Raw genomic sequence first — 17026 nt, forward strand, 5'->3', positions numbered from 1 at the left:
GGAGGCGGAGCAGAGGTGAGTTGGGGTGGGGAGCTGCCGCACGGCTCCCCGGGGGGGGAGCTGCCGCGGGGGGGGGGCGCCTCAGGGCAGAGGTGGGGGAGCTGCCGCAGGGGGGCCTCAGGGCGGGGAGGGGCGCAAGGTGGAAGTTTCACCTAGGGCGCGAAACTTCCTTGCACCGGCCCTGATTGCAGGGGCACTTAGAGGGCCCTGAACAAGAGCTGGCTCCATTGTGTTGGATGCTACAGACAAGCAAAGGGGAGGAGAAAAGAATAGTTGTCATCCCCATTTTATAGCTGGAGAACTAGGCAGAGAGAAGAAATTGCTGGCCCAGGGTCACACAGGAGGTCTGTTGTGGTGCTAGGAATTTAACCCGGATTATAACGTCTTTGGGACAGGGATTCTTTTTCTTGTTAGTACAACGTCTAGCACAATGGCACCTAACAAATCAACCTCACTATCCGAGTCCTTGGCCAGTTCCTTAACCCCAGTGACCTGACCCACACCACACAGCAAGGCTCCATCTTCACTGCCAGAAAAGGGGGGGTTAACCAGCATAACCAACAGGTAAACTAGGAGAGGTCAACGCTATGGCCTCTCCCTCCACCCCCACGGTTGACCTTGTAACAGTCACTAGGACTTTACAGCAGGATAGCTAATGCCTGCTAGTTCTCCAGGGTAAACACACACCTTATAGCCTGAGACAGTATCACAATGGTGCAAATACATTGAAATATAGTGGCCTAGTCTTCCCTATGGAGAAAATGGTGTGTTCCTAACTGGAGTTAGCTAACTTGAGGTGACGCGATAGTGCAGACAAGACAGTTGTAGTTATGAGAGTACCAGGCCGAGTTAAAGACTAGACTCCACTGTAGGCATTACTCGACCTGCCAACCTATGCGACAACTACGCACTGCCCAGCCTTCACTATGCGGTCGCTGCCAGTTAGCTCACTAAGAAGACAAGGCCAGCGAGAGGAGGGATGAGAAGAGGTAAGGAGCGAGGCTGCATTCGTTATCCAGCCACACTGCAGAAAACATCAACAGGAGAGTAAAAAGTTTAAAAGCGGGAGAGGAAGCAGCGTCCCATCCACCGTGGTGTTATCTTTACGCAGAAATTGGGAAGAGAACCAGAAGTCCGGACACTCACTTCCCATTCTAAGCAATGGTAACACCCCTTCTATGACTTCAGTTGCTACTTCAGATAAGGTCTCTCTCTCTCACACACACACATACTCTCGCTCTTCTTCTGGCAGTGCACTTCAAGATTCACTGGTCTGAACAGCCCTGCAGACATTTACAAGCAGATTTAATTCCTATTAAATCTAATTCTTTTCAGAGTCGGCTCCTACTTCTTTCCATACGTACAAGTAATCTTCTGCTTCCCCGTCCTCCTGAAAAGTGACCCAGTATATGTTTCTTCTGCTTCAAGGATTTAAAAATACTTGAGCCACCTAGAATCCCTTCTGATTTGGAGTTGGTTCCAAAGTTTACTTTGGATGCTTAGCAACGGTTGCTTTTTGAGAAAATATCCAATATTTTCTAAGAGGCTGTCGTGAAATTGCTTTTCCTGCTCCGTGTTCCTTTTTAACCTTCTCCTCCACCACAGCTCTGCTTAATTAAAGCCCACAATGGGAATCGATGGGGCAGCGTCACCTGCGATGCCCTCGTGAGTTCAGCGGGGGAGAGAAAGTTGTGCAACAAGGGCCACGTCTCACGTCACTCGCCTGTTGAACTGGCGTCTGACATTTTGGAGGCATTAAAAAAAAAGCCATCTCAGAGCAGGCAAAAATCCATCTCTTGGCATTCAGGACGGTTTGCATATTATTGTGCGCTGATTAGAAAAGGTTCTTTACTTATTAAGGGAATCAAAAAAGGGTCACACAGATCCTGCCAGCTTGCATTAAGTTCCGGCTCTTAGAGATTCCAGATTTAAATGCCAAACGTCAACACATTCGAATGCATTTCGTTTGCAAACGGAGAGCGATGAACAGATCGGACTGCACGGCCAGGAATTCTGCTCCTAGCGCAGGAGCACCGCGTGCAGAGCGCTTCACACCTGGGCAGTGTAGCAGGGGGGTGGGAGGGAGGAGAAATGGTCTCTCTTATTCCCCTGCACCATCTGCCCCTGGCAGGATAGTTGTACAAGAGCAGGAAAAGCCACCTCCTCAGGGGATCTGCACTGCTCCCACACTGCACTTGGCCACAGCTCTGTCCCCTCAGCCTGCTAGCAGCACAGCGGTAGCAAGGCCTGTACCGTGCAGGGCACGTCCTGCACGGAGCTGGGAGGTGAATTATAACTCTCCAAGTCACAGTCTGGTTCCTGGTCTGCTCATGCGGCAGCTGTTGTGCTGCTCCAGACATGGGGCTTGCAGCAAAGCCACAGCTGAATCTTTCAGAAAAATGGTTATTTCTTCAGGGCTAAACTGCAATTATGCCCATAAATTATGCCCGTAATTCATATAGGGCAACTGACTTCAGCGGGACTATCTGCGCAGTAAAGTGCTACCCAGAGGGAGTTTGGGTGTCCCGACCATGGTATTTTACCTGAAGGGGGGTCCCAAAGAGGATGGAGCTTGGCTGTTCTCAGTGGTGGCAGATGACAGAACAAGGAGCAATGGTCCCAAGTTGCAGTGGGGGAGGTCTAGGTTGGATATTAGGAAACACTATTTCACTAGGAGGGTGGTGAAGCACTGGAATGGTTACCTAAGGAGGTGGTGGAATCTCCATCCTTAGAGGTTTTTAAGGCCCAGCTTGACAAAGCCCTGGCTGGGATGATTTAGTTGGTGTTGGTCCTGCTTTGAGCAGGGGATAGGACTAGATGACCTTCTGAGGTCTCTTCCAACCCTAATCTTCTATGATTTTACAACTCAAACACTAACCAGTCTGCTACATTAGGGACAGACCACTAGGGGTACTTATGGATCCAAAAGTGTCCCTAAGCAATGTGGGCATGGCTTAGTGCAGTCACCCGGAATCTAACGTGAAGAGACATGCATGGAGTCACGTCCCAAATCCTGCAACCTAACTTGCCATGGATACCAACACAGGGGCTTGGTCCGGCTGTATCAGTAATCATCAGACCTGGCTGAAAAACCCAAAAGTAGTTTTGTGAGGAAAAAATCAAATCTTTTCCCACTTCAAAAGGTTTGAAACAGAACAAATGTTGTATTTCTTCAAATTTTTCAAAGTTTTAAATTGTTTTTTAAATTGATAATTGACCACCAGCTGGGTTTTCCATTAAACAAAATTGTTAACAATTATTTCATGATGTTTTGGAGAAAATATTAGAAACCAGTTAGAAAAAACAATGTATTTATTTATTTTTTTGGGGGAAAAAAACAAAAACACTGCTGACAATTTTTAGCAAAAAAATTACTTTAAAAAAAGAAGAAAACTTTCACTGAAAAAACATTTATTTCAACAAAATAATCTCAGAAAAAAAATCTCAACATCTCATAATACTTGGCATATAAGAGAGAGAGAGAGTCTGCCATTCAAGAATGAACCCAAATTATTTATGGACTTTTATGGACTACATATTATTACCCACTTGATGCATCCATGTGATCTCATTAAGACTAATGACAGGTTTCAGAGTCGCAGCCATGTTAGTCTATATCTGCAAAAAGAACAGCAGTACTTGTGGCACCTTAGAGACGAACATATTTATTTGAGCATAAGCTTTCGTGGGCTACAGCCCACTTCATTGGATGCATAGATTAATGCATTAAATTAAATTAAAGGTTAATGAGACCCTTCTAAAAGTTCTCCTGTAACAGTCCAACCACTATAGACTATTGTAAACGATAGTATTTTGAACTACGCCATACATAAATACTACATAAATACTTATGCGCTTTTTTAATCCAGGGGAGAGTCTTGTGTCACTGACAAAAGAATATTCCTTATGTTTGTTCCCCAGACAAGTAAGTAGCTTAAAGGCTATCCCCCCACATTTCACTGCTATGGAGAATAAACCAAACCCGCAGAACAAGCTGAATTTCCTTCAGAGACTAGATAGGCTGAAGCCTGTAAAAATCTGTAATGCGAAATCTAATTCCATCACCTAAATAAAGCACAGCCTTTCTAGAGAGATGTGGTTTAGATATACAAGCGGGGGTGGTGACCCCATCAAGCTGCTTCAGCGGAAGGGAAATAAAGCAGCAGAGAGGTTAACAACAGTAGATAATCCCCCACACCCTTTTATTTAAAAAACCACTACAGAATCATGAGGACTATGTAGTCCGAGAACTACATCCCACAGGAGGGTGCTGCGAGGCTGGGGTGGTCACGGCAGCACAGTGCAAGATTCTTTTCCTTGGAAAGGGTGCTGTGGCTTATATACCATTAATATCACTGGTGCTTGATTTTGAATGACTTTTGTAAAGGGCTAGAAGAACGTCTTTACTTTCCTGGATCAGAAAGCACAGCTAAAATACAGGGCCGTATCCTGCCACTGTTCCCAATGACATCAGTGATTTTGTGTATTAAGGAAAAAATACCTGATGGCTACAGATTAGACTTCATTTAATTCCCCACACACACACACGCCAAAAAATAGCCTGCACACTTAACTGGGCTAACGCATTCAGCGTATCACATCCCGGAGACGCTAAACAATGGCTACACGGCATCCAGCCTGCTTCGACGGAACACTTGGGGTTGTCATCTGTATTACAGTAGCACCTGTAGGGCCTCACTAAGATCAGGGCCTCAGGTCTCGGCATTATACAGATGCAAAGCAAGAGACAGGCCCTGCCCTGAAGAGTTTATCATCTAACTAGACGAGGCAGGACTATTATCCACATTTCACAGATTGGAGAACTGAGGCACAGAGATAGAACTGGTGCTAGCCCACTGGGGGCCCTAAACAGGAATATCCTCCCCCCCCCCCCCCGGCAAGTTCTTATAATAAAAAGCGAATCGGGGTCCCCCTTGAGCTGTTCAGGGCCCTAAGCAATTGCTTAGTCTGCTTATGCTTAGTGCTCGCTCTGCACAGAGAGATTAAGTCACTTGCCCACAGTCACATGGGAGGTCTATAGCAGAGTCAGGAATTGGACCCAGATCACCTGAATATCAGCCCAGTCCCTTAATCACAAGGGCAGCCTTCCTCTCTTTGTCTGGATAGCAAGAGGGTTCATCTTGTAACTGTTTATTGGAGACCACCGCCATTAGAGAGGTCTGAGCACTGATCTCTCTCAAACATTCATTGTGTGGGGTCTTGGTCAAGTCACAAACTCCCTCAATTTCCTGGGGCCTCGGTTTGCATCTACACCCAACTCCAGCAGCTACTGTGAAGATCAATGTGTTTATATTTGTGGATCTTAGTACCCTGTAGTCGAGTCTAACAAAAAAGGAAGAGCTTGTTATGGCTTCCTAATTAAAATGACGAGCTGGCATGCCAGCTTATGGGATATAATGCAGCACCTTACCTTAATGCTTCTATAGACTCATGTTCAAAGCACTTTACGAACAAGAGACAATGCTCACACCAGCTTACTGAGGGAGCCCAGTAAGTATTACCTACATTTTATACATAGGGAAACCGAGGCAGCGGAGATAAGGCCCTAGATGGTGTCAGTGTCAGAGCCGGGATTAGAGCTCAGGGGTTCTTTTGTTCATTACCCGCCCAGCTGGCAGGACGTGATGCATATAACTTAATAATACTTTCCCTTCCTAAAGAACCTTTCATTCAACGCTCCCAAAGCACTTTACAGATATCAATTAAGCAACCCTCAGAACACTTCTTTGAGGCAGGGAAGAATTAAACTGAGACAGAGAGAGATGAACTGCCTTCCCAGAGGCTTCTCTGTGACACTACACCCCAAGCGCAACACAGTCCTGATTCCCACTAGACAATGCCTAGAAGGAAAGCACACCACACTCACCTTGGCTCACCAGGATGCGAACGTAACTCCCCAGGACACAAATGATTGGACAACTTGAGGAAGCCTTGAGAAGGTAGGTGGGGGTGTGGGAGTTTGCACACATCATTCGTTGTCAATGATACAGCCCCCACATGGAACAATACACCACCGCTTCCCAGTGGAGGTGATGGATTGTTTTCATTAACGTTTAGCAGCGACAGGTCCTGCTTTGTAGCACTTCTTTCATATTTTGGAAAACTAAAAGATAAATGACTTGACACTGCCAAATCTTTCCCTCTTTAGCGACTCTTCTTCAGTAGAATCATAGAATATCAGGGCTGGAAGAGACCTCAGGAGGTCATCTAGTCCAATCCCCTGATCAAAGCAGGACCAACCCCAACTAAATCATCCCATTAGGTACCACAGAGGAATTTGTGTCCTTGAAATAAACTGGTTTCTTTCATCACTGTTTAAGTAGTAATCATTCTTGCACAGGTCAATGAGGCCTCGTTGGGTATTGGTGTCAATTGTAAGACTGACACAAGTGCTTCAGAATGCCTCTTGAAGGAAGTAAAATGCTATTGATGATCGCTTCTTACATTTCTTTGGTGCCTTGTATCCTAGGGCATCCCAAGGCACTTCCCAAACAGTCTGAGAACAAGAGCAGCCACCATTCACACCCAGCCAACTCCAGGAGAAACTGAGGCAGGGATTTAATGGCAGACAAACATCACAGCAGGAAGTGAAGAAAAATAGAGTCAATTGAAACTGCGAGGAGAATTTAGTTAAACAGAATGTAATTCCTCAAAATTTGATTTAGCTTAGAGACCAGGAATAATCGCCCAGTTCTTGCAAAAAATCCCCATGGGATTGACAACACGGGTGCTGGAACTAGGAGTGCTGGGGGTGCTGCTGCACCCCCTTGTTTGAAGTGGTTTCCATAATATATAGGGTTTACAGTTTGGTTCAATGGCTCTCAGCACCCCCACTACGCAAACTGTTCCAGTGCCCTTGATTGACAATGACTTCAATCAGTAATCAGGAGTTTGGTGTTATGTCTAGCAGGCTGGAGCAATGGGTCAGTGCCAACAGAAGGAGCAGCACTCCCTACTGAGTTCTCAGCCCCACATTCCCCAGCACTTAGGACAGGTGAGGTGAAAGGTACCCTAGAAAAACCTGGTTTGCACAGATAATCCATCCAGTGGAAATCCATCATCTACCAGGTATGAAATCTGAGAAGATCACATCACAGGGCAAAGTGGCATGGAGGAACCTGTGGTTTTGGTTTTGGTTTTTTTTTGGCTCTAGACTGCTGTGTCTATACCTAACAGAGTTAACAGATGAATGACATCCTTGACCTTGCAATGAAGCACAACGCATGGGCCACACAGATAGAATAGCTTCCAGGCTTGGAGCCGGTGACCCCACCACAAAATGTGCTTTCCTGATGTATATCTCTGTGACCACATTGACACGCAGTGGGCAGCCACATAGACGTTTTGATGCTTCTGCCCAGATTTCAGGCCATTCTCCTTGCTACACTCCAGACACGCCCCACCTCTATTATGAAACAGCAGATGTGAATTTCAGTATCTGCTAAACCCGTCTTCAGAGCTTGTAATCTATCAAATCCAGGATAGAATGAAGTGGCCTAATACAGGACCTCAGGAATCACAATGCTGTAGCAATTTGGAGACAGTCATCTTCCAAAGAGCTTTACAAGCCACTAATTATTTCTGACAGCACCTCTATGAGGGAGGCGCCACCATCTACTTGCACAGATGAAGTGACTGGCCAGAGGCTACAGAGGGAATCTGTAATGTCATAACTGGGATTAGAACTCAGAGACCCTTGCTTCCTAGGCCTGTGCTCAGACCACTAGACCTCATCTCCCTCTCATTCTGCACCTTGATCTTGTATACAGAGTAGATTACTGGATAGCACCCCAATCCTTATGCAACTGACTTCAGTTTCACTAGGGTTGGGCCTGTTAGACTCTCAGTGCCAGCACACAGAGCTCAGTGTCAAGGAAACAGCTCTCAGTTTGAAGAGTTTAATTTATTACAGCGTAAGGTCATGCTGATCCTACAGCCATACTTGGTTTTTTTGCTAAGTCTTGCTGGCTTCCCCCAGTTTGGAGGTGCTGAGTGATGATTGCCAGTAATGGTGTCACTGAAAATTACACAGATGTTACCGCTATACAATTTTAGCCTTTAAAAAAAAAAAAAAAAGGCTTAGTGCTATTTTTTTGCTGCTTCCAAGACCCCCGGGTTCAGCCTTTTTCTATTTTCCCACAGTTTGTACAGAAGAGCTTTTCAAAAGAACATCTCTTATTACAAAGAAAACATGAATGTGGGACAAAACACATTAAGTAACGAAAGATACTGGGAGTCGTTATTAGTGAAGTGTGAGCTTCCCAGCCACTTTGATATTGCAAAATATTTTAATGCGATGCAGATGTATTCAGCTCCCATACAGAGGGATTTTCACAAGCAAGCTTGGCAAAAAAGGAGCATGAATACAGAATGTCACTGACTTTGACAGTCATATCATTCTTATCCTCTTTGCTATTATTTCAGATATTTGGATACAAGAAGTCTCTGGCTCACAGCTTAGCTGGGATCCTGCAGTGAAGAAGAATACTTTGTGCTTCTATAGTCTGCGGCATCTGAAGATTGCAACATACTTTAGAAAGGTGGGTAAATATCACTTTCCTCATATTACTAATAGAAAAAAATAAGGCACAGAGGTTGCTGCTCTGCTCAGAGTCACACAGTGAGCCAGTGGCACAGATGAGTCCAGAAGCACAGTCCTATACTATAACCACCAGACTGCACTGTCTCGCCCCCCTCCCCTGTCTTTGTAACATCAGCATTTGCTACCATCAAAATTAATATGACGTCAGGAACTCAGAACAACAACTGTAATCCAAGGTCATGTCACAACAAACAGGCCGGGGGGCTGGATGAATTATGTGATTGATAATAGGTTATGGTAGAGTGCTCCTGTGATAAAGAGACAGAACTAGCGGGAAGGGCATCTTGGTTATAGTTCATTGACTCCCCATGGGACTCTGGGCAAGGAACTTAACCTCCCTGTCCCCGATGTCTCCATCTGTGAAATGGGAACACCAACCCTGACCTCAGCAGAGTGCAGAGACCTCATTCATTTGCGTCTGACGTGCTAAAAGGGAGGTGCTAGACACAAGTGCAAAGCATTATACCTCTGACCTACGGCAGGCCATCAGTGACCCAAAGTCATTACCCTGCGACGCCTATGTAAAATGAGTCTCTCTCAATCCATCACCCGGAGGGCACATATCCACATCATAAAAGCAGCACTCTTATCAGCACGAAACAGCCACTCAGCAAGCCCCAGGGTGAGATGAGCCACGAGGACTGATCTCCCCTCTAAGTCGGGGTGAGGCATGCCAGAGAAGGAAGCATATTCTGCCTCTACCTGCATTGTGCCCATTCTGTGACTAAACGGAGCACTTTTCAGAGCTGTCAGCCTGGCACCTTTCCTCAGCTCTGGGGGGGGAGGGGGTGGAAGAATTGAAAGAGAAATATCAACCTCCTCTCCCCCCAGGGCTGTGGTTTTGAGGAAAGAAATGCTCATTTAAATGTCTTTGATCATTAGCAAATATCTCCCTGAAATGTCACTAGAAAACGACAGATAATGGTGAATGAATTCATGTTTAAAATTGATTTTCTGAGCGCTTCTTTCACTATAAAGCTCCCTCGCATACTGCAAAGGGCACACAGCCCAAGGTACGCAGTAATTGCTGGCACTGGGTAACAGATACGGATGGATGATGTCGCCGTGCATGGCCCAGCACAACTCTTGTGTATAATGGACAGCGCTTAGTTTGTGCTTATGCATTCCAACAGGATAACGACATTTCAGGCCCGACTCCAATCTCAGTGACACTGGAGGAAATCTGGACTGACTCCACTAGAGTTACTCCACATTTGCACTAATCTCACTGAAATCAGGATCGGGCCCATCAGCAGGAGGCTTTAAGGAGAGCCTTGTATTATACATTCTTAACTGGAGACAGGACCAACCCCAACCCCTGCATCCAAACAGTGCCAGAATTTGGAGAATGTTTGGATCCAGCTCCTACAAGAGACATCACCAAAACTCACGCCCTTTAGATTTTAATGCAGATCAGGGCTACAAGGCTTAGGCCCCACTGCAGCACTGACATGCCTAAGAAAACTCACCCAAGTAGGATCCTGGGTTGGCTCTATTCAAGCCACTCTAGCGTCACGCAACTCAAGGGAAGACTCTTACCCCACCGTGGGGGTGAATTTACCAGCTTGGTCTGCTGGTACTTTTCCACTGAAGAGGGGTGGGGATCAAACATGGAAATAAAGATTCCCACCACATGTAAATTCTATTTAAGGCTGGAGAGTGAGTAAATCAGTGTCGCTGGTTCGTCACGGACTCCCCGCCCAAGATGACTGCTGTAAACACGTAAAACTGATCAGGGGGAAAGGACTGGGGCCCAGGCTGTGACAGGGATCTGGCCTGTGAAGAGAAATATGTGGAACTTTAAGTGCAAGCAAAAGCAGTTTGTCTTCAAGGAACTCTGCAACCTGCCCAAAACAACAGTTAGGGTGAGAAATTACTATTTGTAACCAGTTTCTTTAGTGAAGTCAGCTTAGTTTGCGTGTTTGTTTATTTAGCTCAGTAATCTGCTTTGATCTGTTTGCTATCTCTTATAATCCCTTCAAATCTGTCCTTTGTAGTTAATAAACCTGTTTGTTTCAGTTTCCTATAAACCAGTTAGTGCCATTTATAACTGGGGAGGGGAGGCGGCACCAAGCTGTGCATATCTCCCTCCACATTGAGGGAGAGGGCTATTTTTATGAGCTTACGCTGTATAGATCTCTATACAGCGCAAGACAATATAATTTGGGGTTTACACCCCAACGGAGGTGTTTACTTGAGTACTGGGCAATCACCGAGCTGAATCCTCCCACACAGCGCTGATTTCAGTCTCTGTGTCTGTTTGCAGGTGGGTGTGGCCATACCTGTACGTGTGCTAGAGGAGGCTTGAGGATCTGGCACAGCAGGACAGGGTGAGGAAGCCCCGGCTGGTGGAACGGGCGGACTCAGTGGGACCCCAGTACATCAGGTGGCACCCCGGATGGGGGGCAACCTGTCACACTCACTACACCCCGTGAGTGAGAGAAGAGCCATTATCTCGAATTTACAGAATTCGGCCACAGAGGAGCTAAGGGACAGTCTACACTGAAAATTTACATCAGCATAGCCACATCTCTCAGGGGGGAGGGGAGGGGAAAATCCATCCCCCTGAGATATGCAGACATAACCCCCAGGGTAGATAGCGCTAGGTTGACAGAAAAATTCTTCTGTCGACCTAGCTATGGTCTCTGAGGAAGATGGCTTATCTACACCAGTGGGAGAACCCCTCCCATCACGGTAGTGAAAATGCCCACACCGAAGCACTGCAGCAACAGCATAAGTTTAGACGTAGCCTCAATGACTTGCAAAGGCCTGTGGCACAGCAGGGAACTAAACCCAGGTCTCCCAAGCTAATACCCTGACCACCAGGCCATCCTTCCTCTCTTTCAATCCCCCCTTCCTCAGCAGCCGAGATGTTTTCAGAAGTCCATCCCAGGTCCACGCAGTTCACTAAATCAAACACTGAAATGGGGAGGGGGGGTGTTAAGTGGTTAATTTAAAAAATTAATCCTAGGCCCCAACCTTCTAAGCGTGGTTGAAGAGGACTCGGGTCTTTACTGAGGTTTGTGACGAATGCTCTAGCCCTCAACAGGAAAAGTAGAGAGGAATCCAAACCCTGCGGACCATTCATCTGAAACCACACGCTCCCAAGCTTTGCAGGGGTAGATGAAATGGGGCCTGTATCCCAGTCACTCCCGCAAAAACATACCCTGACTGATGCGGTCCAAAACCAGAATCACGTCCATTTCTGTCCATCCCGAATTTAGAACCATTGTTCAAACACTTTTTCCATGACTCAACAGGGCCAGATCCTCCTCTGGGGTAAATCAGCATAGCTCCCATTGACTTCAGTGGAGTTACTCCAATTTTCACCAGTGGAGGATCTGGCACGTCGCCATCAAAAGCTGAAGCCGGGTGGGTTAGGAACGTTTCTGCCATAACTGTAGCTGACGTACGAACCTGTCTAATATCGAAACACTGCTTTGAACAACTCCGTTTCCATTTCTGACTCTGAAGAGAGCAGCACGGGGCCAGGTCTCCCCCTATGGTGCAATGGAAAGCAAATCCCGGTTCTGACATCACAGTTCAGACCCATCACCCCAGCCGATAACTATTCGACTCAGGCTATTCCTTCTGACTGCCACGCTCTCCAGGCCCCTGCGCTGCCAGCTTTGCTCACAGCATGCTCAAACGCTTGCAAAGACAAGTGCCCTCCTTACAGGGGTGAGAAATGTGTCATCTGGTTACTTGCTTCATTTAGAGACACAAGAGGAAAGACAGGCACCACAGAAATCAGAGATAGAAAAGGCCTAGGAAGTCATCCTATCCATACCCTTGTATTGTTCCAGACAGTACGTGCCTTAGTGCTTTGCCCGAGCAAACGAGACAGGAGGAAAGAGCAAAAACGGGGAATATGAAAAAACAAACAACAGAATTAACGAAGCATTAAATGCACGTCATTCGGGTTGTTGGGAATTCACAGAGCATACTGTGCATCGATCCACTCTCCCCACAACAGGACATCTCTACTCGGAGGATCACAATCTCGGTGTTAACCTGAAGGTATTTTGTGCGGCATTGATTATAAAAAACAAGCAAGCACACAAAAAGCTTCTCGTTTACAACAAAACTACATTTCCCAAACGATCAAGTGACTAGAACTGCCTTGGCCATGTAGTTGGAGCGAGTTACCTACCGGTTTGGGGCAATGGATGTATCTAGCGAGACTGATGATCAAGTCATGGGTGATTGGATCCACCAGGTTTCGGAAGCTGGCATATCTATACAGGACGTCATCCAGAGAGGTTGATTCCATTCCTAAGTCCTGCAGAAAACAAGAGCAAGGTTGGTTACACTAGGAGGTCGATGGCAACAGCCCATCTCTCACAATTCACCTGTGTTGGCAGTCTCAGGGCAGTAGCCAAGGAGCTCAGATGTGCCCGTCTCTAAGTACCTTGGCACATTGGCGTGGGGACACTTGCACGCCAATGCTTTACCTGTACTATGGAGAGCAGACCTCAGGCTCCAGGGCTGTCAACTGGCACGCTTCATAAGCAATACATTCACTGAGTAAACTATACTCAGCAGGCCTGATTCGCCTCTCACTCCCCCGGGGCAAGCCACAGGTGACTCCACTGAAATCAACAGAACTATGCCAGCATAAGATGGCTGGGAGGCAGAATCTGGCCCAAGACACAGCAATGTAAGGAATTTTGGCACAAACCCCACAACGCTATTAAACACAGTAGTGTATATCGACCATTCCGCTCTTTAGCTTTTCATAAAGGGTTGGAGGGGGGGATTAAATACAGTGTATTCAATTTACTTCAGATATCTTCTCTCATCTACTAGCTGTCCTTTGTCCCTCGAGAGCAGCTCCCCGGGGATATTGCAGTGCTACTCAAGCTTATTGGCAGATTACAGCGCGTTCCACAAACAAAGCAGCTACTGCTGTAAGATAAAGCCCTTTGCTCAGCTCTTAATACAACAAGGATGCCCTTGTGGTTAGGGCACTGGGCAGGGACTCTGCAGATTGGTTCCATTCCCAGCTCTGTCACAGACTCTGTCTGACCATGGGCAAGTCACTTAAATCTCTCTCTGCCTTGGTACTGTGCCTGTAAACTAGGGTGTGACGGGCTTGGGTTTCAATCTTGGCCAGTGAGGGGTTGGGTCACCACTTGGCCTGTAGCCCTCTCGTGAACACACACGCACGCACACCCTTTCACAGCTGGGATAATATTCCGTCCTTCTCGACACCTAGCATTCTAGGCACCATCTTCAAAGTGCAACGCACACAGAGGTGAAAGTAAGCCCGTCCGGTCCAGCACATGGCAAACTGGACCGGCTTCTCCAGCGGTGATTTAAAGGGCCCAGAGCTCCGGCCCCTGCAGGGAGCCCCGTGCCCTTTAAAGCACCACCCGAGCCCCTCTGCCGGAGCGCCAGCGGCACTTTAAAGGGTCTAAGGCTCCCCACAGTGGCAGGAGCACCAGGCCCTTTAAATCCCTGCTCTAGCCCTGCCGTCCCGGGATAGTGGTGGCAGGGCTCCCGCGGTGATTTAAAGGGCTCGGAGTCCTGGACTCTTTAATTCGCCCCTGAGCCCCAGGGCTCCCAGCCGTCTCTGCAGCTGGTAGCTCCCAGCCACAGCCAGAGCCCCAGGGCCTTTACATCTTGAAAGGCCCCACCTCTTCCAGTTGAGGCCACGCCCCTGCTCAGGACTCCAGCGTATCGGTAAGTACTTTAAGTTACTTTCACCCCTGAATGCGCACCAACACAGCAGTGGTCAAGCTTGCCTCCTGTTCCGTAAAGTGCTTCTGTCGACAGACCCCTGGGCCTAGCCAGAGAGGGAAATTCACCGGCTGCACCTGCCTTCACAGGACAGCATGGAATTGGTGCTTTAAGAGTGAACACTGGATTTAGTATGGGAGGTTGCTACGCTCCCCCAAAAGCTGCCCTGCTAACACCGCCCCTGGTCTGTGTCAGTGAGTAATGGTGACATCCTGCAACTCATGACTTCTCATGTGGGTTTTGTAAGCGAGGTCCGCTAGCTCTCCCTCTGGATGACCCATTTGCCGGCTGAGCCCAGATGCCAAGCAGCACGTACGCAACCCCTGCACTCAGATCGGTCACATGCTGCACATTTCAGATCCTGACCGGCTGCCTCCATTTGCCCTCACGGAGCTGATGGGGGCTCTCACGCTTGGCCAGGAAGGAATGGAGCCATGTGAATGTTCCCCAAAGCGGACCCTGGAAATAGGGCAAGATGGGAACACAAAGGGGATGTCTCTAGAGAGAAAAAAAAAAAAAAAGGGAAGACCCAAACAAAAACCACAATCCAATGCAGACCAGCCTGGATATTTTAAAAAGGGCCGGACATTCTGACTGCCCCAAATCACACCTGTAGCTGTGACGGCTTGGATAACGATCAGACTAATCAGCTGCATGCTTCAGGGCACAAGCTGCAGTTAGGAGCCATTTCCCTTGTCCTCACACTGCACAGGAGGTGGTGCTAACTTTTTATGCGGACAACCATTTTATAGCAGGGAGAGAATCTCCCACACCCACCTCCCCAGTGTCCTTACTGCCTGCTTCTCAATGTTTCTTACTCTGTGGGACGCATGGTCCCTGGACAGGGTGACCAGATATCCCGCTATTCAGGGCTTTGTCCTATATAGGACCCTATTACCCTTCCCCGTCCCGATTTTTCACACTTGCTATCTGGTCACCCGATCGCGGGGGTCACATTTTGAGCACGCTGGGGTGAGGCACTCGGGGACAGGACACTGCATGGGATGTGGTCAGGTGCTGGGCACTTCCAGAGATAGGTTAGCAGACTAGATAAAAACGTGCTCCGATCCTGAAGAACAAGTGTAGCTCCTTAGAGCCGTGCACAAAGGATCCCAAAATGCTTTGCAATCACCCTCTATGTACGATCCACAGGAATCGATTAAACTCCCACTAAAATTCAGCAGTGACAAAATGCAGCCTGGCAACTGTTTCAGAGTTAGAAGAACTGAGCCTTTCCTGGGAGAGAGAGAGAGATTCTTTGCACGGGTGACCTGATGCTCGTGGAGAAAAGAGGGTCTTTGCTTTTTTTAAATGGGACGACAGTAAAGTATAAATTAGCAACCATCCCAAATAAATAAATAAATAAATAAAATAAGCCAATTTACAGCCCAGATAAGTAGACTCCAGGAAAACTATTGCAGCTTCTCCAGGCTTGTCTTAAGGAGAAGGGCGAGTAAAGCGTAATGGTAGCTGTAGAGCAGGAGAGACAATGACACTGTGGGTGCTAACTCCAGCAGTCATCGGCTAAGTCACATATCGTATGGGCGGCCTACGAAACCGAACTGGAGACTTTCTGAGCCAAAGACACAATTCTATACCCTTGTATGAGACTCTCGATTAGCTGTGAGTAGAGCTATAATCATAGCCGCATTAGGACTTGCCAATTAAGCTACAGAGTCCAGCCATATGGACTGACAGTATCCAGCACGAAAGCCTTTCTGATTAATTGTATGCATCATGGAAGCAGTGAGGGCCCCAAATGAGGAATTAGAGCCCCATTGTGCGAGGTGACAGCCAAAAGATGGTCTTGAATAAAAGTAGCTGAAATTCCCAAACTTATCTACTGGATCGAAGGTGGGGAGGGGATGCAGAAGCAGCCTCTCTAAGACCAGTACACAATTCTGCTTCAGGACCTTGTGGAAAACGCATCCGAAATTCTTCTTTGCTGGCCGTTGTGTGCGCATGCCAACATTTTCAAAGATACAGCTTAATATGGAATCATTCAGGAGACTGAAGAGAACAATGACAGTTCTCCCTGCCCAAAAAAAATCTTTTGCCCATCAAAGTCCATCCCACTCTAGAGCCACACCTAAGAAAGGAGATTTTCAAATGGAAAGGCAGCCTTGGTCCTAGCAAATTAACTCATAAAAGGGGACAGACTTCTAGGTAGCAAGCAAAGCAGATTCTCAAAGATAGATGCCTGCTGTCAGAAACTCCATCCATCTGTGCTATTAATCTCCCTCATCATTCGTAATACATCAAAGGCTTAACAGTTTGCAGGAGACAATTCCACACCCAGCTGGTTCTCCATAGCCTTCACCTTTGAAGTTCCATCCCAAACAAGGAGAGATTCTGGTGCAGAACACTAAATCCTTCAGCCTCAGATGCCTGCAGAATGCAAAAATCAGCTGGTTTATCTCAGAAATGGGAGGCTTGAACCTGGAACCCTTCAGCTTTCATCTAGACTCAAGGCCCAACAGAAATACAAATGGATGCTAAACCAGCAGCTAACAGAGTCGCTATAGGAGATTTACACATACAAGTAAGCAATACCAGGAAGCAACAGCAAGCTCTGTCCTGCCATGTTTGGGCTGGTTCTCATGAAAGCACTTGTACCGATGGATTTTGTGCAGTGAATTACGCACCTCAATGAAAGTCACT

General features: G+C 47.2%; 1 protein-coding gene across 1 annotated transcript in view; it reads right to left on the minus strand.

The window, feature by feature from the left end:
- LRRC75A (leucine rich repeat containing 75A) overlaps positions 1-17026 on the minus strand; it is a 177786-nt gene that overhangs the window by 113003 nt on the left and 47757 nt on the right. The window contains exon 2 of the mRNA XM_034752954.1: positions 12777-12905. Within this exon, the coding sequence (XP_034608845.1) occupies positions 12777-12905 (129 nt within the window). The remainder of the gene's footprint in view (positions 1-12776; positions 12906-17026) is intronic.

Source organism: Trachemys scripta, chromosome 18 (assembly GCF_013100865.1).
Source record: "Trachemys scripta elegans isolate TJP31775 chromosome 18, CAS_Tse_1.0, whole genome shotgun sequence".
Taxonomy (NCBI): Eukaryota; Metazoa; Chordata; order Testudines; family Emydidae; genus Trachemys; species Trachemys scripta.